Source organism: Mustela nigripes, chromosome 1 (assembly GCF_022355385.1).
Source record: "Mustela nigripes isolate SB6536 chromosome 1, MUSNIG.SB6536, whole genome shotgun sequence".
In the NCBI taxonomy this organism is placed as follows: Eukaryota; Metazoa; Chordata; class Mammalia; order Carnivora; family Mustelidae; genus Mustela; species Mustela nigripes.
Genome location: NC_081557.1, coordinates 1809392 through 1833690, shown reverse-complemented (window position 1 = coordinate 1833690; position 24299 = coordinate 1809392). Strand labels below are relative to the sequence as shown.

General features: G+C 62.9%; 1 protein-coding gene across 9 annotated transcripts in view; it reads right to left on the bottom strand.

Moving 5' to 3' along the window:
- KCNQ1 (potassium voltage-gated channel subfamily Q member 1) overlaps positions 1-24299 on the bottom strand; it is a 308960-nt gene that overhangs the window by 220875 nt on the left and 63786 nt on the right. For all 9 annotated transcript variants that reach the window (XM_059398838.1, XM_059398849.1, XM_059398844.1 and 6 more), the window contains 4 exons: positions 8013-8139; positions 7560-7638; positions 7089-7185; positions 6497-6637 (listed from right to left, as the gene is read on the bottom strand). In XM_059398838.1, coding sequence (XP_059254821.1) covers positions 6497-6637; positions 7089-7185; positions 7560-7638; positions 8013-8139 — 444 coding nt within the window. The remainder of the gene's footprint in view (positions 1-6496; positions 6638-7088; positions 7186-7559; positions 7639-8012; positions 8140-24299) is intronic.

The window sequence follows — 24299 nt, the reverse complement described above, 5'->3', positions numbered from 1 at the left end:
GCCCCCCCCCCCCCCCCCCCCCCCCCCCCGCCGAGCTGCTGCTCTTCCTGAGGTCACAGACTCGGGCAGCTCAGGGCACCCCCTCTCCGGCCACTGTGCTCACCAGCTGCCCCCAGTCAGGGTGGTCCGGGGTGCAGAGCTGCACATCCTGGGCCCACAGACGTGGGGAGACACAGCACAGCCCCCGCGGCCCTCCCCTGGGGGCTGGCCACCAGGCAGCGGCCCAGGCGGACCAGCTCACATGCCAACCCGCAGACGTGTGACACCGGGGACAGGGTCGTGGGGGCAGGCCGGAGGGGAACCGAGCCGCCGTCATCCTCTGGAGGCTGGCGCTGGCGTGTGTGCTTGTCTCTGTTTCTTTGCTCACGTTTTGAGGGACAGGAGGTTGAGGGAACTTTCTAGAACCATCCCCTGAGAAGCTGGCCCCGGTGTTTTGTGCTCCTCTCTAAAGCAGCCTCTGGAAGGCCAACCTCCAACACCCAGCCTAGAAACCGGGGCTGCCCTGGGGGGTTGGTCGGCCCATCGGGAGGCAGCGTGGCCATCTGTCCACATGTGGGTGTGACAGCAGTGCTGGTGTAGACACCGAGGGACTCACACCAGTGGTGCATCCACTTGGCCAGCTGGGATGGTGGCATGAGTTAGGGACCAGCTTATGGAGGAGAAGCCGAGGTGGACAAGGGCAGGCGCTGTGCGCGAGGTCTTATCACTGGTAAGTGACTAAGCGGGCACAGCCCACGACACGGCACGGCTGCAGAGGAAAGCCCTGGCCAAAGACTGCTGTGCCACCACAGGCCACCAACTTGCCTGGAGGAGGCCTGGAGGACACAAAGGGGGTGGTCAGGGTGGCAGGACGGTCTCGGGCTGTGACTGGCAGGGGCAGGGGTCCTCAGGCACTGGTCCTGAGGGTACGCTTGGCCCCGGCCACCACGGGGCTGCCCTGGGGGCCCTGGCCTGGCTGGTGGGAAACCGCCATGAAGGGAACACATGCTGGCACACGGGGGCTGGGGAACCGCCTGGCCAGGCAGGCAAACAATGGGTCAAAAGACAGCAAACACCCCAAAAGAAACGGACTTCCTTTCCTTGGGCAGAACAAAGTCCCTGAACACAGACCCGCACAGACCAGAGCCTCTCCTTCCATGATTCCACGGTCTCCCTCACAGGGAGCTTGGGCTCCAGCCCCGGCCCTGGCGGGCTCGGACAGGACCCGCAGATGGCACGCCGTAGACAGGGGGTAACCAGGACCCCTCTCTCTGCCCTTCTCCTGTGCACAGCCCAGAGGCTGGCACAGAGGCTGACGTGTCCACCCTGTAGCAGGACTTCAGGTCTGACTCCACTTCAGGTCTCAGCTCAGATGTCACCACCTCAAGAAGCCCTCCCTGACTGCCAGGGCAGAGAAGGTCCTCCAGGGACCCTGAAAATGACCTTGTGCAGACCATGGCTATAGCTCTGAGAGCAGGAGACGCAGGCTGCTGCCGTGTCGCTGCACCGGCGCTGGGCAGGACAGCAGCAACGCACCATCACATCTGTGCGTGGAGAAGTAGGTTTTCTTGCCAAGAGCTGGCCTCCCCAGGAGGGCCGGACAGTCTAAGGAGAGTCCTCATCTGCAGCCTTCCTGGGCCTGAGGACCCGGTGAGCCCCACGCCAACCCGAGGAGGCACTCTGCGGCCTCACTGTTTTACGGATGGGGAAACTGAGGAACGGACCAATCCCATGCTCACTGGCCCCAGGACCAGTTCAACAGTGCCGCTGAGTTGACATCTTTGGAAGTGGACACTGGTCTGTCCCCCTCATCTCCCCCCCGCCCCTCCGGAGGCATCTAGGAGCCCCTTCCATGTGACTGGACTTGCCCAGGTCTTTGGGACAGGGATCAGAAACATGAGGCCCTTGGCGTCAGCAGGGGCCGAAACACCTGCTCCGAAAGGGGCTGAAAGTGCTAGAAGTGGGGAGCTGGTCAGGGGCAGAGCGAGATTCTCTAAACCAGAAGGGCTCAGGGGTGTGACTGGACCATGGCAGCCATATACACTTTAGTGTGAATTAGGCTGCTACGGGTCCAACCCAAGTGTCTGGTTTTGGGGAAGACCTAGAGAGCTGTGGCTCGCAAGGGCCCCCCATGGTTCACAGCCAGCCTGTGCTGCCTCCTCACTGGGTGCCCAGGGCCCCAGGCTTCCCATGTCCTTGCTGACATGACTTCCCCAGCTTTGGTGGGTGTGGATACTCGTTCGCTACCGAGTTTACAAATGGGCCTGGACAGGTCAGGTAACCCGTGCAGGCCACACAGGTGGTGGGTGGCGGAGCTCCTAATCACGGAGTCACCTGGATTCCTCTCACAGCGTTCCCGCATGCCGACCCCGTCTCCTCCCAAAAGGCTGAACCTGGAGCGTTCTTGCCCTCACAGACACGAGCTGAACACCCCCCTCAGGAGAAATGAACCCTGTTTGCTGCCTTCACGGGGCCCGCCAAGTCACAGAAGAACTCCCTCGCACCCCCCAGGGATCAGCCCGTGGGCAGGAGGTACAAGACGCCGCACTCACCTTGTGGGCTCCTACTCAACCTGCAAAACCCATCGCCAAGGTCCTTTCTCGGGGAAGGAGCCCACAGTCCTTCCCCCACACCCGCTGGTCTATAGGCACAAGCTGGGGTCCTGCAGACTTTGGTTCTCAACCACACAGCACCCGCAGGCTCTGCAGAGAGCTCCAGGCAGAGAGAGCCCCAGAATAGGTGGGGTCTTAGTGCTGAGGTGGGGTCCTGGCTTGCCAACCCCGGGCTCACCGGCCTCAGTTTTTCCAGCTATGGGGAGGTCCTGACACTGGCCGTGTTCTTGGTGGTGCTGACGGGGCTTCCATGTGAATGTCTTGGGGGGGGGGGGGTCCTGTCCTCACCCAGGCCCTTACTCAGGCCCCAGGCCCAGCTGACCTCACCTGGCCAGGAGGCTGTCCAGCCCTAGAGGCTGGACCCTTCTGGAACTGCCGGCTGAGGAGAGAGGGAACGGGAATCAGACTCTCAACGGCGGTTGAAAGGCAGGGACGGGCTTCCAGCGCATTCACTCTAAAAAGACTAAATTTAGAGCACGGGGTAAACAGAGCCCGGCAGCCTCCGGATTTGAGAGACCCCCGGGCGCTAAACAGAGGAGCCCGTGTTTGCAAAAACGGCTTTTCCCTCCACTCAAACTTTAACACAAACAAACGCATTTTGTTCCAAGGCCGAAGAAAAGTCTTAAACGCCTCAGCAGCCGGGCACGGGGCGCCACCCCTGGGGGGGTGGGGGGGGCGAGGGGGGCGGGGCGCCCCCCCCCCCCCGGGCGGCGGGACGAGAGGAGACACTCAGCCATTGAGCGGACACCCCTGTCAGACGACCCAGAACCAAGGCTTGGGGGGGGGTTGCTTCTCGTGAAGTCTGGCTGGGACTCCGCCACCCTGGGCTGAACGTGTCCCCCTAGACGTCAGGCCCACACAGACCCTCAGAACAGGAGCGTGTTTGGAAACAGGGCCTCTGTGTTGAGGTGGCTGCAGGCAGAGCGCGCTGGAGATCCTCCTGGTCTTCCTGGGCAGGCTCTAAACCCAAGACAAGTGTCCTTACAAGAGACAGAAGATGTGGCCGCACACCCAGGGAAGCCTGAAGCGCCGGCAGCTGGAAGAGGCAGGAAGGACCCTCCCCGGAGCCTCCGGAGGGACTGCGGCCCTGCCCACGCGTCCATCTTGGCCTTCTGGTCTCCAGACTAGGAGAGACTACACTGCTCTTGTCTTAAGTGCCCCAGACTGTGGGACTCCAACAGCCTTGCCGGGAGGTAGATACCCCGCTGTCCCCGGTGCCACGGCTCGTGAACTCAGTCATCCGTCCGTACCACAGACACTGCTGAGCCCAGAGACTGAGGACACCTGGGGCCACCCCCAGACACCCCCAGCCCGGACGGGCTCCAGGGCCTCGGCACACCAGCTCCCCCGCTCTCCCCACGCGGGAGATGGCCCTGTCTCACCTCCCGGTGGCCCAGACGCCCGTTTTAGGGTCTATCGTGCGCATCCCTGAGAAGCCAGTCTGGCTTCTGGTCTGCCCCCAGCCCAGCCTGTGGGGTGAGGGCCGTGGGGAGCGCAAACGAAGCCCAGGACGGACACAGTGTGGAGACCAGAAATGGTCCGGCATGTGGCCTTTGCCAGCCCCCCATGGGTGTCCCAGGGCAGCACCCCCTCTCCTGTCTGCCCCGGGCAGGGAGCCTCGGGGCCGGCGCCCCCTCCTGCGGAGGGAAAGGGAGACAGGACATGGGGAAGGGGCAGAGAACGAGTGCTGGGCGCAGTTGCGAATCCCCAAACTCGCTGGAAAGCCCCAATCAGGGCCGGCCCCGTCTTGCATTTCTTGAGGTCTGTCCGAGACGCGCCAGGAACACAGCCCATAACTCAAGCCTTGGGGGCCGCTCCTGCCCGGACAGCTGCAGGGGCAGCCGCGGCTATGAATGGCTCCGTTTGCCCCGGAGCCCCGGGGGGCGGGGGGCCCGGGGCGGCCCAGAGGCGCAGGGCCTGGCGGGAACAATGGCCAGGCCAGGGCCCGCGGTGGCCGAGGCTGGGGCTGCAGCTGACGGCGAGGGCTGGGGCACCGGTGCCAAGCTGGGCACAAAGGGGCTGTTTTCCCGGCCGGCGGGCGGATGTTTGCACAGGTGTGGGAGTGGGGGCGCTGCTCGGCCCAGGGCTGGGGGCAGGGGAGCAGCCTCAGCCGCCTGCCGCGCCTGGGGCCGCCCGCGAAGGCAGGGAGGGCAGCCCCAAGGCCGGGCACCACTGATCAGCCGGGCCTCGGGCGATCACCCACACACTTCCTCCTGGCTCTGGGCAGCCTGTCCCCCCATGGGCCCGTCCCCGGGGCTTGGCCCCTCCACCCGCCACTGGCAAGCTGCCCATGGGGGGCTGAGCCCTCCCGCCTTAACCTGCTAGGGGCTGCCGCACCTGGGCCAAGGGGGCTCACGGATGCCAGAACCGGGGCTGGAACCGGCCCAGAGCTGGGTCAGCATGTCCTTCCCTTCCTTGAGCAGCCTGGCACACCGGGAGCTTCCAGAAATGACACAGACTCACCGACATCGGGGCCTCCCCGCGTGCTTGGCCTTGCAGGCGTGAGGCACAAGCACGGCGGGGCGTGGGCCGGCCTGGGGGCCACAGCAAGGCTTCCCAACGCCCCCAGTCCAACTGGGATGGGCCCCCTTTCAGGAAGAGGGTGGCGAGCCCCAGGAGAGAGCAAGGCCCATGTTTTCTGGACGGGAAAAGACCGGGGGCAGACCTGGCTGGGGCCTGCCATGGCTGTGACCCCCCACCCAGTGCCCCCAAGACTCTGTCCTGCCCCCAAGGCCTCGCCACAGCTGGTGTCCCTGCACCCCCCGACCCTAACGAGCCCGGATGTCTGCCGCCCCACCCCCAGCTCTAAGGGGCTCCGCACCAAGTCTCGCTCAGCCTGTAATGAGGGCCACTGTTTCCCACTCCGCTGCTGCCGGCTCCGTCCTAGAGCCCGCGGGGGCACTAGCCGGCCGCACCCCAGCGTCTGAAGGAGGGAACAGTGGAAGCGTGAGGGCCCGGCCTGTGGCCACAACCCGTCCCTCCGCGCAGCAGCTGTCCGTCCCGGGCTGCGGCACGGCCTTGCCCATGTGGTTCCCGGGCCCCTCGCAGTCCTTGCGGCTGGGGGAGCTACCAGCCGCCCCGCACAGAAGTGCCCAGGCCCCTGCTCCCAACAAGGCCGAGCTGCGGTGGAGGGTGTGGTCACGGGCGCCCCTCATGCCCTCAGCGGTCGCTCCGCGGGCCACACGGCAAGGATGCAGGCAGGACTCGGGACGCATGTGGCTGGCGAGGGCCATGCCTGGCTGTCCACAGCCAAACTCGGTCCTGGGTGGGATGTCCCCCGTTCCCACAAGCCTGGCCTGCTGGGAACCCGCCCGCCTTACGTCCACTTCTCCCGCAAACTGGCAGCCCAGCGAGCCCAGAGCCACCCAGCCCAGGCTCTGGCCACTTACAAGTGAAGCCGGGGTGCCGGGCCCCACCGTTGTGTGTCCAAGGAGCCCATCTCTGCAGCCCGGGGAGCCCTCATGTCTCGGGGGCAGAGCCCAGCCACCGCACCTACAAGCCTGGTGCACTGTCCAGAAAGGGGAGCGCTCTTCCGTTCCCTCGAGGACTCAACCCTCACGTCCTGGGTTATCTGCTGTCCAGCATTGCACTCCTCGGCACAGGGACACTCCCGGGCCAGCACAGACCCTCCTGGACAGGCCCTGCGCCTGACCCTCCCCTCCCCACGTGGCCAGAGCGAAGGATGGATGGTGGGTGCCCTGGGACGGGCCACACAGAGCCCAGCCTGGGGGCAGGCAGGAGCTCCCGGCCTCCGCACACGCCCCGTTGCCCCGTCAGACACCCGTATGCCAGCTCCGAGACACCGAGAACCTCCCCATAGTGTCCTCTGGGCACGAAGGGTCTACCATGGGGCCCCAGACCCCAACACCCCCGGCCCCACCACTGCCCGGCGTGCCCCCACTTACCACCCCCCACCACAGGGCGTCCGCGTAGCTGCCAAACTCCACTTGGCCAGAATCGTTCACAGCGTCCTTCTCGGCCAGATACACGAAGTACGAGGAGAAGATGAGGCCCAGGAAGCCGATGTACAAGGTGGTGATGAGCTCCTGGGGGCGGGCGGGCGCAGGGCGCGTCAGCTGAGGCCTTGGGGCGGCCCGGCCTCCGTGCCCACGCTCCGGACAGACATCGCAGACTGGGGGGCCGGCCCCCGGCAAGCTCCGGGCTCTCCCGACGGTTCGCCATGAGTCCCAGCGTGGCTCCCCTGCCCACACTGACTTCGGCCCATGCGCCACCACCCCATGCTCCGCGGCTGGTGTCGGGCCGCAGCTGTTGCCCGGAGGGACAGGCCGGCTCGCACAAGCTCCGACCGTGCCTCACCTTCGCAGGACGGGCCCCGTCCCCTCTGCGGCACTGAGCTCTCTGAGCCCCTTTCCCCGTCCCGCACTCTGTCCCACACTCTGCCCCCAGCTCTTTGCCCTTGGCCGAGAGGGTGGCTACCTCGTCTGTGCACCCCCTCACCCGCCGTCCAGGCCCCTGCACCCCACCCAGTCCGCCCACCTGGCGGTGGATGAAGACCACGGAGCCCAGCAGCCTCCAGGTGCCACCCTGACGGTCCACGTGCAGCATCCGCAGGATCTGGAGGAAGCGGATGCCCCTGTGGGGGAGATGTCGCTGTGCCCTGCGCCCGGCTCACCTGCTCAGCCCCTCCCCCCAGCTCCTGCCCGGGGCCGCCCCTCAAAGCCTGGCTCAGAACCGCCCCCTCAAGCACGGGGTGGGAGGCCCCACCCAACCCTCAGGTCTCCAAACTCCTCTGCTCCTGGAGGAGGCCCTGGGATCACCCCAGTGGGCAGATGAGCAGACTGAGGTCCCCAGAAGGTTAGGTCCCAGCCCAAGTCCTAGAAGGGCTCATGCTGGGCCTCCAACCCGGGGAAACCTAAGTCCGTGTGGGGTCAGAGCCTGCGCCCCCTCCCCCAGGACGCTGCCTGCGGTTCTCACAGCCCAGCCGGGACAGCCTGTGGCCCACTGTACCTGATGGCCGAGGTAGCAAACACCTGCCCTTTGGAGCCCACGCAGAGGACCACCATGGAGGCCAGGACCACGATGAGGTCTGGGGAGGGATGGCGTGTCACCCAGCCAGGCACCGGCTCAGGAGAAGGAGCCTCGCGGTCGGGAGGACATGGCCCCTCGGACAGGGAGACCGGCTCTGTGTCTCAGGCACCCCCAGGCCCACCTCCCAGGCCGCTGGGGCGGCAGACCCCCCGCAACGCCGTGTCCAGTGCGACCAAGCCGTCCCCGCGAGCAGCGGCTGAGGCTGCCTCCTCCACAGCCGGGCTCAGAGGGTCACCCCGTGGCCTCAGGGGGTCTCTGTCTGCTGGCGCTCATGATGGAGCCCACCCTGCCGGATCCCCCTTCCCGGGGAGGGTGCCCAACCCGTGGCCAGGAAGCTGGGGGCGAAGCTCCGCGGGGGCAGGCGGGACTCACCGATGATGGAGATGGGCTTCCGGGCAAAGCGCAGCCTTCCCCAGATGCCGACGTACTTGCTGCGGCAGCCTGCTGACCAAAGGCGGACCACGTACTCCGTCCCAAAGAACACCACCAGGACAATCTCCTGCGGGGCAAAGGGGAGTGAGCTGGGGGCCTCCATGAGAGACGCCCGAGGGCAGCGGCCCAGGCCCTGGTCTGCCGGGGGTGGGGGGAGCCGACCGCGGGGCCCACCTGGACAGCGCGGCAGTCCGAGGCCGGGTCCACCAGCAGCAGACACCCGCTTGCTCTTCTGACCAGGGCCCAAGCAGGCCCAAGGGGATGTCCACACCAAGGACGTCCCCCAGGGACATGAGAAACATGGTGTCTTGGGGCCCACATTCTCTGGCCAGCACTCACATGAACCACAGAGTCCCCAGAGCTCAGGCCATACATCTTGATTTGGGTGCTGGGGACACCCGTCCTCGTGGGGTGGTCCCTGTTTTGCTTCAGAGCCCCCATACCGGCCAGGACACCCCATCCAGGGGTGCTTGGCCGCCTTCCCTGGGGCCGAGACACAATAGCTCCCAGGGTGGTCGGGTGGGGGTGGGCACCCGGAGCAGGAGGGGAAGGGTCTCAGAGGCCATCTCTGGCCGTCCCCTCCAAGGAAGGGCGGGTACCAGGTCTGCTGTGGACCAGTGCCCCTCGGCAGTGCTGACCACAGTCAGGGCTCCGGCCACAGCGGTTCCCCATTTCAGTCTGGGGTCAGGCCAGCCCAAGGAGCAGAAGCCAGAGTGCTGAGGGCTCACATCCAGGCCACGGACGATGGATGGGCCATGGACACAGGGACTGCTGGGTGGACTGCTGGGTGGAAGACGGGTGAAGAATCAAGTTCAAAGGAAACCAGGCAGCCCAGACCAAGCAGACAGGTTCCAAGAGACACAACCCTACCGAGGTTTCTCAGAAGGACCTGGGACACCTTACTAGGTCCATAGCTAGTGAGGAGACTGGACCTCGCTCTCCCATCAAAGAGAAGCCATCGTCGGTCAACGGAGGGGACCTGAAGCTCCGCTGGTGAATTCTAGCAAATGTTCAGAGAAGAACCCATCAATTTTCCTCGAATTTCTCTGAAACACGGAAGAAGAGGGAGCACTTCCTAACCCATCCCATGAGGCCGGCAGGCCCGAGAGCAAAGCCAGAGGAAGCCCCTAGGAGCAGAGGGGCCCGGCCCAGGACCCGAGCTGCCTCTGGAGCGTGTTGGAGGGATCCACGCCACGGCCATGTGGGATTCAGGTCTGGAAGGCAAGGATGGCTCGGCGTAAGACAATCGACCGCAGGAACACATCGTGTTCACGGAAAGAAGGAAAAGAAACACATGACCTCCATTGACACAAAAAAGTGTGAGAAAATGCCACAGCACTTTGTGCTGCAAGCAGGGAACAAGTCAGGACGACAAGGAGACCACAGGCACCTAACGCACGCCACATCTGGCAACCCCACAGTAAGCAGCACACCACTGAGGACAGGAGCTACCTCTCCACGGTCAGGAGCGAGGCAAGAACCCCCCCGCCGCCCGTGCATGCGCCACCGGGCTCCGAGATCCCGCCAGGGCAAAGGAGAAGCGAGACGGCCTCTGTTCTCAGGGGACGTGACCTCACGCGTAGGAAACTCCATGGATCCCCCCACACGCACCTGTCAGATCTTACTAGAATTCCGCAAGGCTGGGTACAGAGTCAGCCCGCTCGAATCATCGTGCTCTCTCCACCGCCAACGAACCACCTTCCCAAGAAATGACAAAAACGCTACGGCTTACGGCAGCGTCGAAGAGAACAAAAGTCACGGATTAACCAAGGAGGACAAAGACCTGCGGGGCGAAAACGGGAAAACGCTGGGACAAGGGACGGAAGGAGACACACAGGTGCACGAGGCCACGAGGCTAATGCCCCGAGAATTATCGACAGATGCAGCACCGTCGCTCCCCAAGCCCCCACGGCTTGTGTGTTTCAGAGAAACAGAAAAACTTATCCTAAATTCATGCGGCGTCTCAAGGAACCCTGAACAGCCAACCAAAACGGGTCTGTCCATACAAGGGACTATCACTCAGCCTTACAGATGGAAGAGATGCTGGCACTGCCAGCGTGGACCCATCCCGGGGGTGCTGCCGAGGGGAAGAGACCAGCCGTGCTGGCCTCCGGACGGCCCCCTGCCCCATCTTATCCTGCCCCTGGTGTCTGGCCCTGGCAGGGGGCCCCTGCTCCCAGGCCCCACCACGGCCCTCCCTGCCACGAGGGGGAGGCTGGACAGGGTCCCCTGGCTCCCAAGTGTCACTGACTAGGACGCTTCTGCCGGCCAGCCTGGGCTGGGGGTCAGCTCGGCGGATAAAGGCAGGAAAGGTGACCCCCTCCCTTCTGCGAAGAAGTTCTCCGTCCATAACGGGGGCTGCGAGCGAGGCAGGGGGACACGAACCTGCAGGCTCCATGACCTCTTGGGACAGCGTCGGATCCTACCCTAGCCCATGGCTCTGGGGGCCGCGGCCTGGGCTGGAGGCTGGCTGAGCCCACCAGGGCCGGGGCCACGCGCACCGCCCAGCCCCCGCTCCACGCGGATCTCCTGAATGAACGGCCGCGAGACGCAGACGGGCCCGTGAGCGGGCTGAGCGCGGCCCGTGCACAGGTCTCCGTCTCGTGCACGTGCTCCCCGAGAACCTGGCCCTGCCGGGTCCCGGGCGGCGGGATGAGCCCGTGGTCAGTGAGGAGCCCGCGGGGCACGGAAAGGGTGGGCCGGCATCTGGCCGCCTGCCTTGTCCCTGGAGTGGAGACACGAGCGCCGGCATCCTCACGGAGGAGGGCTCCCCTGGCCGCCAGGTGGTCCCCAGAGGAACCGTCCTGGGCGCCTCCGTCCCAGCTCCACAGCCCACTCACCACCCGGGCTCAACGCTCTCTGGTTTTTGTCTCATTTGCAAGTATTTGCTTGTTACTTAAGCGCCCTCCCCAGCTGTGTCCTAAAGAGATTTAAAGCACTAGAAACGTCTTGTTTTTAAAAACAACAACAACAACAGCAAAACCTTTCAATAAACAAGTAGCTAACAGGGTGGCTGTGTCTCCCCCGCCTCTCAAACTGTCTTGCTCTCTCTCACACGTCGGGAGAGCCAGCGGCCGCTCGAGCTCCCCCTGCCCTCCCAGGGCCGGCCGTCTGAGAACGTGGTTCCCCTCTGGAGGGCTGAGGTGTAGGAATAATTTAAAACCATGCTAATCCTCAAATCCTGTTTGAGGCTGGAAAGCAGCACGAGGCCCAGCGGGCTGCACAGGGCGCGTGTGGAGTCGGAGGCAGGCCCAGACCCAGGCAGGGCCCAGCTCGCGGATGCTGTGCGGCCGGCACGCTGGGAAGGGCGGGAAGGAGCCCTTTACTGTCCAGAGGCGTGAGACGGAGCGGATGGATGTTTGCTCAGAGACCAAATGACCTCTACCGTGGGCAGCCTCGGACTCTGGGTAGGGTGTTGCACAGGGTCAAGGCCTCAGCTGGGGCCTCCGCCCCAGACGCTGCTGGCTGGGCCCTCCGGGGGCTCCCTGTGGCTCAAGCACTCCCAGGAACAGGTTTCCTGGCCAGCCTGGCCCTGTGCTCTCTCTCAGAGCCGCCTGTCCACTGACCTGGGCTCGGGAGGGCCGGCCGGGCTAGCCCACGGCGCTGGACCAGCAGGGCCCTGGGAGGATGTCATGGAGGTGCCCTGGCCGCCCCAGGCTGGACGCTGCGTGGGGGTGTGACTGGGACGGACCGTCCACTTGCGGAGACTTGGGGGTGGGGGATGGTATGCGGCCTGCAGAAGGCTGACCCCGTCATCCCTGGTGCCAGCCTGGCTTCAGCGACCGTACCCCCGTGCACAGCAGGCTCACGGAAGGGCAGGGCCCCTTCTTCCCGGTTCCAGGCTGAGGGAGCCAAGCTTCCAGCCTCAAGGCCCAGACTCAGGGAGGTGACCCACCACCCTCTCGGTTTTGTCCACTCCGACAGAACAGGCCCAAGGGCCATCTGTCTTCACATACCAGGCCCTAAGCAAGCCCGAAGGTGGATGAAAGGGGCCTCAGGCTCCCTGCAGAGGCTGCTAACCGCTGTTACCTCCCCTGGACCCCGTGCTCAAGCCTCCGCTGCCCCTCCTCGCTGTCCGTACAGTGCCCTTACATTCCAGGGCCTCACCCCAGCCTGTCCTGAGAGCCTCCCATCGCCCCACGGCAGCCCCATACCCCAGGGGCTGCCCCCCCCCCCCCACATAGCGCCTCTCTGGGTTCCTACACCCTTCTCAGCCCAGCTCAACCCGCCTCCACCCCCCGGAAGCCCCGTCCACCAGCCCCGTGGAAGCCACCTGGCTCTCCCTCCAGAGACAGCCAGCCCAGAGGCGCCCTCGGCCAGCCCTGCCTGGGCCCGCCTGGGCCCGCCTGGGCCCGCCTGGGCCCGCCTGACCCTGGGAGTGCACCCGGGTCAAGGATGCAGACCAGGAGGCTGGGCTGTTGGTGGAGCATGGCCCTGAGCTCTGCCCCGCAGACACAAGGAGAGAGGCTGTGCTTGTGACCGGGATCTCGCCAAGACCACAGTCCAACCAGAGGGACAAAGGGACCCCTCCTGCCCCAGATACCGTCATATAGACAGACCAAGCTGGCCCCGGCTGCAGGCCCCGCGAGCCACGGTGGGCGCGGAGACAGAGGTGCAGACGGAAGCACCTACAGGACGCCGAGGGGCTGAGCAGCCTTCACTCGTGTCGTCCCAGGGGCCTCAGTCCAGGCCGAGCCTGGGCTCTCCGCGGGGTCTCCCTGGCGGCCGGTGGAAGGGCTGGTCCACGGTGGCGTCGTGGGTATGATTTAGACTTTTAAGCACACAGTTCCTAGGCAAGAGCCCGATTAAAAACCAGGTAGAGGGGCACCTGGGTGGCTCAGTGGGTTAAAGCCTCTGCCTTCGGCTCAGGTCATGATCTCGGGGTCCTGGGATCGAGCCCCACATCGGGCTCTCTGCTCAGCAGGGAGCCTGCTTCCTTTCCTCTCTCTCTGCCTGCCTCTCTGCCTCCCTGTGATTTCTGTCTGTCAAAATAAATAAAATCCTTAAAAAAAAAAAAAAAAAAAAAACAGGTAGAGGATCCGAGCAGACGTTTCTCTAGAGAAGACAGAGGAGGGATGGACAGACGCGTGAGCAGAGGCTCCAGCCGGCCAGGCGACAGGGAAACCCAGATTAGAATCAGGACGCGACGCCACCTCGCACCAGTCCGAATGGCTCACGCCAAAAACACGCCGGAAACAGGTGCCGGCGAGGGCGCGGGGAAGGGGACCCCTTCCGCTCCATGGGGGACAGAGCCCTCGCCGGGACAGCCCTCACCGGGACAGCCGCTCTGGACCACAGGACCGAGGGTCCGCGGAGAGTTGAAACAGAGCCGACGACCCAGCCGCTGCACTGCTGGGGGTTTCCCGAAAGAAACAAAAACACTAATTCCACAAGTACACGCCCCCCGTTCACAATGGAAACACTGACCACGGCCACCCTGCACGCCGCCCACCTGTCCACGGGGGCGAGCAGAGAAAGAAGGGGTGCGTGCCGACGAGGGGAGAGCACGGGAGCCGGTGCCGGCGCCGGCCGCAGCACAGACTGGGGAGGAGGGCAGAACGGACACGGTGCGATTTTTAAACAAGAAAGCCGCGCCGTGGGCCCTGGGGCTGTGGGGTGAGCTCTGGGGGTGGGGGTGGGGTCGGGGTCTCAAGGGGACAGAGTTTCTGTTTGGGAAGATGGAGAGTCCCGGAGACGGGCGGTGGGCCGGCCGCACAGCACGGATGTGTGTAGCGCCCGGAGCTGGGCCCCCAGACGCGGCGCAGAGTGGCCGAGGGGTACGTGTCCCCGTCTTCATGGCTGCCACTTGCTCCAGGGAGGGGAGTGCCCGACGCCCGGGCCCTCGCAGGGCCTCCTCCCGCGGGGACCGCAGGGAAAGGGAGGCGCAGAGGGCCAGCTTGGGGTGGTACCGTGACTGAGGGGGGGTCTCCCCACTTCCCCCCTGCCCAGTTTCACCGCAGTGTGGTCCGAGTGTGCGTGGCGCTCCCAGAGGGCCCCAAGCCAGCGCGGACGTGCCACAGCCCAGGTGCACCCACCCCCCCGCTCGGCACTGAGAGGCCCAGACCCGAAACCCCGCCGTTTGGCTGACAAATACCAGGTCCAAGTTGACTGAGGGAGAAGAGCCCCGAGTCCCAGGAGGGGGCACGTGGCCTGCACACCGGCCTGCACCTGCCCTCAGGGTCTGGGGGTGATGGGATTGTGACAGCAGATCTGCCAATCCCGGGAGGGCAGATAAAGGTTCCGAAAAGCAGGTGCTTATCTGGTCTCCCTGCGAGCGCACACGGGGAAAGGTTGCCGATGACTCAAGCGTTTCGTAACTGGGGACCCACGGCGCCGGGAGGGGATGAAGGTCACTGGTCACCTTATCTACGCGCCTTCCTTATCAGCCTTCGAATCCTCAGCGGGAAGATGGTCCAAAGCCCGTGTGCGCGGAGGCCGGCGCTGCCGGCATCGCGGGCCGCAGACGCCCCGGGAACGTCCCGGCCACGAGCTGCTCACGTGTGACAGGCAGCTGGACGGCCTGAAGGGTAAACTGCTCAGATGAGCTGAGCCTACAGCCCGGCTTCGGTCTGGGAAAATATTTTCTCTTTGGCTAAACAGTAAAGGCCACCTCCCTGACCCTTCCTCTCGCCCGTCCCCGGGTTCTGTGATGTTACTACTCCGTTATCTTTACGTGAAAAATTTTCAGGAGAGGCGGACGGCCAGCCCCCAGGGGTTAAGTGCTGGGGACTGCGGGCCAGAGGGCCCTGCGGGTTGTCGGTGGGGGAGGGGAGGGCAGAAATCGGGGCCAAGGACAAGAGGACCGCCGCCTTCCTGGCTCTGGCCGGCTTGGGGACGCACCCTGGGGACGGCTTTGCAGGCACTCCCGGTCCCCCCAGAGGCCTCCTCGGGGAGAAGGATCCCCAGACTTTCCAGGGCAGATGGGACACCGGCGGGCGGAGAAGGGGGAGCGGAGACTGGCAGAGGCACAGTGGCGTGGGTGACCAGCGTGAGGACCTTCCCCTCCTCCCCCCACAAGCCTGGGAAACCCGGGGGCCAGCCTGGGGCCAGGAGGCATCCCACGGGGCGGGGGGTGCAGGGTGCGGTCCCTCCAGCCCAGAGCCTGGACAGCTTTGGGGCCGGCCCAGCTGTTGTACCTCCACGTGGGAGCAGATAAGCCACAGGGGAGCTGCTCTCAGCATTCCCAGCTGGCCCGAGAGCACGAAGCAGGTCTACAGACCGCTCAGAGTACCCTTTGTTCGCAGACAGCCTGCGGCCAGCTGCTCCCAGCTGCGTGCCCGTGCTGAGGGCTCCTGGGCCTCCTGGTGACATGTGCCGAGCACAGCTGGGGCCCTCCATGCACACTCGCTGCCCACCCTGTGGGACACCAGACCCACCCCAAGTGACCCCACATTGGAACAGGCACCACGGCGCAGCCCCCCAAAGGGGGCAGGAGGCCCATGCTGGGCTGGGGAATATACCCCACCTGCCTCTCCTGGTCAACTGCCCCTACCCCCACCGCGGCGGGGTATGCCCCACAGGCTCACAAATGTGTGGTCCCACAACCTTGGCCCTGGACCCCTTTGCTTCCTGTCCAAGGTCCTGGCTCCCCGAAGTGGCCCTAACAGGGCCTGTGGGCCAGGCCCCAATTCAGCCACCGGGAGGACAGGGAAGGGGGCCCTGACGCCTGAGGGGAGCTCTGGGCTGGGACAGTGGGGCAGGCCCCTGAATGCCCCCACTGCCCCCCAGGATAGCAAGACCCAGCATCGCCGGACCCCCAGGGCAGGGGTTCCAGTGGCCACTCCACCCAACGCCTGAGCGTCCTCATCAACAAAACGAGGGTCCTGGGGGTGCCCACCTCCTGCGGCAGGGGAGGTCTGAAACGAGAAGAGCCCCTTGGGTCTGTGGAAATGCCACAGAGGGACCTACAGGACACAGTGGTGTTGACAGGGCTCAAGATAGGAGGAGCCCCCCGGGGCAGGCGCGGGAGGAGGACAGTCTGCCTGGTCAGGGTCTGACACGTCCAAGGCCTCCCCAGACCTGTCTCAGGACCCCTCAGGCTGCCCATGGCCCAGATGCCCCTCCTGACCCGCCCCCCAAACCTGTATGAGGCATCCCAAGCCGTCAACACCTCCATCCAGACCTGACCTGTGTCTCCCTGGCCCGTCCAGGCTCCCGACAGGGCAGTGGGATGCATCCCGGCTGAGGGGCCCCCTCCCCCGCCCATGGCTGTCTCCCCAAGGCCAGGGACTGCCTTCACTTTGCAAGCGCGGTCCAGCGCCAAGCCCAAGCACGGCAGCCTTCTGTACTCAAAGGGCTGTGTGGCAAACTCTGGGAGGGGCCGTGCCTGCTTCTTCCCCAGCGTCCCCTCACCCGGCATGGGGGTGACAGCCTAGGGGCCGAGGGACCCAGGTAGACCCACAGTGTCCCCAGGTCAGACACTATGCCCCTGTGGGTGCCACACGGACCCCCAAACCCACAGAAGTCTGGGGCCCAGCTGCCCAAAGTCATTGGTGCTTCTGGGCCCCCTGCAGCCTCTCCCCAACGGGCCAGCCACCCCAGATTCCCAAGAGGGCCCCGTGAGGAGGTAGAAGCCCCTGCCTGGGGCTGGAAAGCCTGGACCGGCCAGCCACCATGGGAGCATCCCCACCCATGGGAGGTCGTCACAGGTTTGGGGTGTCTCAGAAGGCTTTGGGCCACTTCCCCCCGAGAACCAGCCCCACCTGCCAGCTGTCTGGGGCGGCTGTTCTGCAGGCCACGCAGGAGAGCCCGGGAGACTTGTTCTGTCACCATGGGGACGGACGCTCCCATCTACCCAGCAGCTGGGCCCTGCGAGGGGGCGACAGCTGCTGTCCAGCCCCCTGGCCTGGTGAGGGGCTGCGGCGCTGTCCCCCACCCCAGCCACTGCCCGAGTGGACTGCTGTCGGGCTGGTGGCCTCCCTCATGTGTATGGGTGCAGTGAGGCCCCGAGGACCCCTCTCCTCGGCCCCCTGCTTGGGGTCAGGCCCCTGGGCTGCCCTTGTACCCCCAACCTCAGTCTCCCCCACTGGGCTCAGGGACCGATGGGGGTGGGTGGCAGGTGCCCCGCCTCGCAGACACGGCACCTTCTCCAGGAGTCTTTCCAGGCTCCGCTGGAGGCCTGATGGCCTTGGGGAGAGCATGAAGAATGAAGGACAGGTTTCAGCTGGTGGCCCCTGCGGCCGAAGCTGGGGCTGGTCTGTCCACAGGAGCCCCCCAGCTCCTGGGGACCTCCAGCTTCCTCCTCCTCTGTCCGTAGGTCCACAGGGACATGTGTCACCTGTGGCACCTCAGAGGGGCGCAAGCCCCACGACAATGTGTGTATTCGGCAAGGGGCAAGGCGTAGAAGACCAAGACCAGACACTTGGCCCCACCCACGGCCCTAATAGCCTCAGACGCATCATCCCTGATCGCAAGATGCCCGGCTCGCCTCTGAGGGAAGGCCGCCCTCTGGTCACTGTCCCTGCCCAGGGACTGCAGGTGCCTACTGAGGCCGACTCCAGTCACATAGGCTTCAGGTGGTTCAGCGAGCTGCCCTGGTGCTGGGACCCAGCTTTTAATAAGTGAATTTCAAGCCGCATGCAGACACAAGATTGCCACACGAAGAAGCCACTAGTACAAGTGGGCAATAAGGGGGCGCCTGGGTGCTCAGTGGGTTAAGCCACTGCCTTCGGCTCAGGTCACGATCTCAGGGTCCTGGAATCGAGTCCCGCGTAGGCCTGCTTCCCCCTTTCTCTCTCTGCCTGCCTCTCTGCCTACTTGTGATCTTTCTCTGTCAAATAAATAAATAAAATTTAAAAAAAAGAGTGGGCAATGGTACGAAGAATGCTTGTGTCCACAGTCGGTGCTGGGGGGTCAGGCCTGGAACACACTTCCTACCACACAGGGGGATCGATCGGCCATGACCCTACGTGTCAGGCTCACTCACGTCCATCTCCTGTTGGTTCTGACGGTGACCGAGAGGAGCACTGCTTAATTCCCAAACAGCAGGGCCTGTGTGGTGAATTCACAGCTGTTTATTTCTAATCATCCTGGGTTTTGATCACAGCCAACTGCATCTTAACCTCTCAAAACCTGTTAGGTGGTTCTTCCCAGCTAAGCAGAAGGATTGGTTCTACGGTGTTCCATGGGCATAAGGAGAGAGAACCTCTGTTAGCAGGATCCACAGTCACAGCGCTGGCTCTAAAACGCGGTCCCAAGCTTCTTTGCCGCTCCTCCCACTGTGTCTGGGCTCCATGCACCGCAAGAAGGTGGCGGAGTGATCCTGCCCACTCTCCAGGCCTGTGCACCTCCCGTCCTGGAAACTGGGCTGGAAGGAAGCCTGACGGAGCCAGGCAGAGCAGGGAGGGGCCGCCCCCACGGAGCCCTGCCCACACCCCAGTTCAGGGAGCTCCTCGGGACAGGCGTGAGGCGGCACGGGGTTTGGGGTGCTTGTTACACGGCTGTAGGTAACAGGGACCATTGTTTCAGGTTACCATTAGAACCCACTGCAACATGAACTGTCCACACCCTCGCTCGTTTTGTGTCCCACAGAACCGTCCTGTTCTGAGGGGCGCATTAAGGTCTCTTGCAGTGATCATGCTTAATCTGTGTTGCCCTGCACTTCCAGTAGCTTCCATTTTACCAGTTTTTTCTGCTCTCTACCACATCAGAGTTCACAGATATGTCTCCTCCAGAAGTGGTACCCTGGGGAGGCCTGTCTCAACGCTGATGTGGGCACTGCTCACCTGGCTTTTGCATGTACCAGCCCAGGGTTATTTGGCCGTTCCTTTGTTTTTCAACTGCCCATTATTAGTTTGCTTTACTGAACTCCTCTCAATAGTGTGTTTGTTAAAAATAAAGACGAAGACCTTTCTCACAGTCCTCTGCTTTGATAGAGGTGTTCAGGCCATTTACGTTTAGTGTAAAACTGGAACTTCCGGTTTGATTCTTCCTACCCCACTATTTTGCTATTTTATGTTGTTGTTTCTTCAGTTTTCCTTTGAGGTGGAGAGGTGGTCAACACATTACCTCTTCTCACCTTGCTCCTGAGTGTGGACGCTTCACTGAACTGTGCCCATCTGTCCGTCACTCAGTGCCTTTGGTTCCTAAAACCTGTAACCACACCTGCTCCAATCAGAAGAGCTCCTGCCATAGCTCCCTCTACTGTGGCTTTGCCAGACTCTGTCTGCAACTCCTCCCTGTCCGTCCCTCGCCCCCACCAACGGCTCTCCAACATCACTTCCATAGACTTCATGAAACCCTGCAGCACCTTCAAGAATTCCTGGGCACAGGGACATCTCTTGTCCCCCCTTCCTCTGACCAAGTCCGTGGCTGTGAGCACAGCATCAAGCGCAGGGTACAGGCCAGGAGCCGCTGGACCACGGGTGACAACAGTCCCTGAGGGCCATGTGCCTTTCCTAACAGGACAAGTCAGAATGACCCCCCAGTGTCCCCTGCTTCACAGGCCCGCCCCACACCCCTTGCCCAGACACTGCTGGGGCTAAAGTGTGCTCCCCAAGTCTCATGTGCTCAAGTCCTGGACCCAAGCACCAGCGAACAGGCCCTTATTTAGAAATAGGGTCTTTGCCAGATGTAATTAGCTAAGACCAGGTCACTAGGGTGGGCCTTGATCCAGTAAGCCCGGCGTCCTAACAAAGAGAGGGAGATGGGGGCACATGTGGAGAACCAGCCGCGCAAGGACGGAGCAGAGACAGGGTGACGCGTCCGTGAGCCAAGGAACCTCGCAGATGGCCAGCAATCTCCAGAAGCTGGGGCAGACCTCCCCCCCAGCCTCAGAAGCCATCCCCCTGCCAACACCTGGATTGCACACTTCAGGCCTGAGGGGGACAACACAGGCACCCTGGGGGCTCCAGGTTATCACCAAGGTCAGACTGACAGCTGGATCAAGGTCCCCGTGGGTGTCCAGGTCACAGCCCCAAAGCCTTCTCCTCCCGGGGAGGGGTCTTGCAGGCATTGGTGAGACGGTGTCCTCCTCCGCATAGGTGAACACCGGCCTGCACCTTCCCCACAGCGTGGAAAACTTCTTGGCTCTGAAGAAAGAACCCAAAATGCTGGCGGGGGCATCCCAGGCTAACAATCAGCAGAAGCAAGGGCCCGGGGGCAGGAGAAAGTGGCCGTGGGTGCGTGGCGGGTGGTAGTGTCCAGTGCTCTGAACAGTCAAAAAGGCAGGTGGGGTTTTCCAGAAAGCAGATCCCGAACCCCCCCACCCGCCGGAGCCCCACCACATGGCCTTGGGGCTCAGGGTTCTGTGAATCACACGCGGGGCCTCGCGCACGCAGGAGCAGCTGGGAGGGCCACCCTGCAATTTGTGGTGGGGCAGCAGGAGGCCCAGAGGCTGCCCGAGCCCGGCTGCAGACACCGTTAGCCGCCCGGCCGCCAGCTTTACACGTATTTAAAGCAAATCTCCTGTCTTCCCCAGACGGGGCTATTTCCGTCTACGGGTCGGCTAAAGGGGGTTTATTTTCAGCCCCGGAACCTCACTGCCGAAGCCGTTAACCCCAGAGAAGAACCCACCCCTGTGATGGCCACCTTAGCCAGCGGGGACAGGGGAGCGAGGGCGGGGGGGTGGGGGCTAGGTTTATTTGCTGAGCGCCCAAGCTTCTAAAAATGTCTTATTTAAGAATTTACCCAGGACGAGAAGTTTACCAAACCGAGAGCGACTCGGGGATGAAAACCCTTTCTAATTATCTAGTTGAAGTGCTGAAAGGCTCTGCCTTGGTTTGGGTGGTGTTTACTTTAGCCGAGGCGGGGGGGCCCTGGGGACCCGCGGGCAAGGGGGCTGCCACCCTGGGCGAGGGCGGGCAGGCCTGCGTCTGTCCGGGGTCTCTGCGGGGCGCACGGTGGTCCCGCTCCTCCGCGGCCCGGCGGCCGGCCACCCCCGCCGGCTCTGCACGTCCAGAGGTTGTAATGACAGGTGGGGAATTTAAACAGCTTTTCCCCCCCCTTTCAGGAATGTTTTAAGGGATTGAGAGGAAATTGTGCACAGATTTTGCTGTTTTAAGAGCTAATATGTGAACAGCTTCAGAAGGATGTGTGTTGTTTTAGGGCTGCAGTTTACAGAGTAAAAGTGTAAGACAAAAGCAGACGGGCCGTGGGCTCCAAGGGTCGTCGACTTGAATTTCATTCCTCTGAGAAGGGGTGGCCTTCCCGAGGACAGGGCTGGAAGGAAACAGAGGTCCGATCTTCTCCCCACCCCTGCCGCCCCCCACTGTGTCCTGTCACCAGTGTGGCCGCCGGGGCTGCCCAGCTGGACGGCCAGCAGCGAGGGGCTTGGGAGGGAGCCGGGAGCCACTCTGGGGCACCAGCTGCCAACCTGTGCCCCCTGCCAGGGCGCTAAGGAAGGTCCCCCGCGTTCAGTCAGCCCCAAGTGCTCATGATCCCACAGAGGGACGGACGCGGGCCACGAGATGGGTGGGGGCTCCCGCTCCTCGGGGACGGACACCAGAATCACCAGCTACCCCAAGTGACTCGGGAAGAAACAAACAGAATGGCCCTAAACTTGCGAAAGAAACAATTTCTCAGCAAAAACTTCTCCCCAAACAGAACCCCAGGCCCGATGGCTTTGCGAGTTCTGAGACATTGAAGCAAACAGCAGCTACGTCCCAAGTCGTCCGAACCACGAGGCAGGAACACTTCCCGCTGGTTACCCAGCGCCGAAAGCAGACGCTGCGAGCAAACCAGCCGCAGACGACGTCCCTCGTGAACACAGATGCGAAAACTCGACCCTGCATTTGAGCAAATCCAACGGAGCAATATGTGTTTTAGAGATGCCTCATGGCCGAGTGGGCTTTCTCTCAAGAACCCGGGGTCGGTGCGCTCTGAAAACCCCTCAGGGGCGCCCACCGTCCCAGTGGAGCAGAAAGGTCACACAGAAAACGCATCGGATGAAGCGCAGCAGCCAGGCCCGAGAGCCACGTTTCCGGCCACAGACGGAAGCAGGGAGCGTCCCCGGCCGGTGCGGGGCGTCTGTCAAACCCCTGCTCGCATCCCACTTCTCCGCGAGAGGCCAGACGTGCCCTCGGGACCCGGCACCCGACGAGGGGCTGCTCTCTCCGAGGGACTAAATGTGGTGGTGGGAGCCCAGGCATCGGGCAAGAACAAGGAGAAAACAGCATGGACACTGAAGAGGGGGAAAAAAACCCACAAAACTGACTTTGTTTGGGACAACACGATCATCTCCATAGAAAATCCTAAAAAATCTACTCCCCCCCCCCCAAAAGCTTCCAGAACTAATAAGGTTAGCGAAGCCACAGGATACAGGGTCGACACGCTAGCAGCAAGCAGTCCAAAAGCGAAATTGAGAAAACCGTCACGTTTCGGTGTCAGAAACCACGGAAAGTAACGAGCCACAGAAATGACGTGAGAGATCGGTGCCCTCGGAGCCGCACAGCACGGGTGAGCGTGTGCAAAGCATCCGAGGAGGCACAGAGACCCACCGTGTTCAGAAAGCAGAAAAGCTAAACGTCCCAGAGTCACGCGCCCCACTGAAGCGTGCGGTCCGCCCCGCGGCTGACCAACATTCAGGCCGGGGTTTTGTTGTTTGGTTTTGTTTGGTTTTGTTTTGGTTGAGATTAACAAACGGCCTCCAGGCCTTCGGTGGAAATGCAGAGGGCTAGAATTGCCGACATACTTCTGAAAATGAACAAAATTAAGGGATTAACACAGCCTGATTTCAACGCTTGCGATAAAAGTCACATTAATCAAGACAGCGTGGTAGTGGCAGGACAGATTAGGAAGTCCAGAAGCAGACCCACGCGCCCGGTCAGCTGACTTCCATCAAAGGCGTCAAAGTAATTCGACGGGCAAGCGGCACAGGAGCGATCGGATGACCACGCGCAGGAAAGGTGTCATACCTGTCCCTGCGCATAAAATTAAACCTGAAATGAATCACAGACATAAACACAGAACGTAGAACTAGAAAATTTCTACAGAAATATAGAAGAAAAGTCTTGTGACCTTGGATTAGGCAAATATTTCTTAGACAGAATACAAAAAACATGAACCTTGAAAAGAAAAAATACATAAACAACAAGCCCTGGAAAATTGCGCTTGGGCAGAATCAAAAAGTTCAGCTCTTCGGAAAGACAGTGCTGGGAGAAGAGAAAAGCCACGGGTCGGGGTGGGGCGGGGGGTATTAGAAAAAGGCATATCTGACCGTCTAGACCTGGGGTCCAGACTCACACCTTGATGACAAGAACCAGTCCTAAGACTCGGTGAGACAGAGGACATGAGGACCGTGGCAGGCGGGCCGACGTGCCCTTGATCAGACCATGTGTGCCTGTGGCCGAGGTCCCAGGTGTCCCCGGGTAAATGCCACAGGAACCGCGGGGTCCGCGACAACGGGGCGGTCCAGGCGGTTTCGAGTGCGGAGGACGCCCCGGATCAGCAGGACCGTGGTGCGTGGACGGAGGGACGCGGCACGGAGCCCACCGCAGGAAGTGCCCGTGGTCCCTTAGCGAGGCCAGTGGGCATGGAGCGTGCCGAGGGGTCTACCCGAGGGGAACGAGTCCACAGGCTCCTCCAAACCTGTGCGCAATAATCACGGCGCCTTTACATCGTAACAGCCGGGAACTGGAAAGAGCTCAAGTGTCCATCAGCCTGTGAGCAGATAAACAAACGTGGTACGTTTTATCCTTTCCAATGAAAAGGAAACACGTAGTGAGCACAGGCCAGAGCAGGGACGAGGCTCCAGTGTGCGCCGCGTCTGAGAGGAGCCAGACACGACGGCTCTGTGCGGCGAGATGCCTTTCCTATGACGTCCTGGAAAAGGCAAGGCCGCGGGGACAGGAAACATCCCTGATTACTAGGTGCTGGGCGCGGGGCTGACGGTGAGCTGCCAAGGGGCGCAAAGGCGCTTTCGGGGGCGATGGGAATGTTCTAGACAGTGACTGCGGCCCTGGCCGGGGGACCACAGCCGTGTGGCGCGCCCGCTGACCCGACACCCAGGGACAGGCGGGTTCGCCGCTGGGACGTGGGCGCCCCGTGAGAAGCGGGACGTAGGCCGCAGCCCGCCTGAGACACACAAGCCGACCGAGCCTTGTGTCACCGGTAAAAGGAGAGATGTGCTAAATCGAAGCGTTGATTTCGGGAGATTTTTTGTTTAAATAGCTCAAGTCTGAGATCGGCTCCGCAGCGGCCCGGAGTGGACGCCTGGCCTTCAGCAGACCCGCCGAGCTCCTGCCATCCGGGGCTCGGGCTGCTGGCCCTGCTCACTCCTCCCCCCGGGGT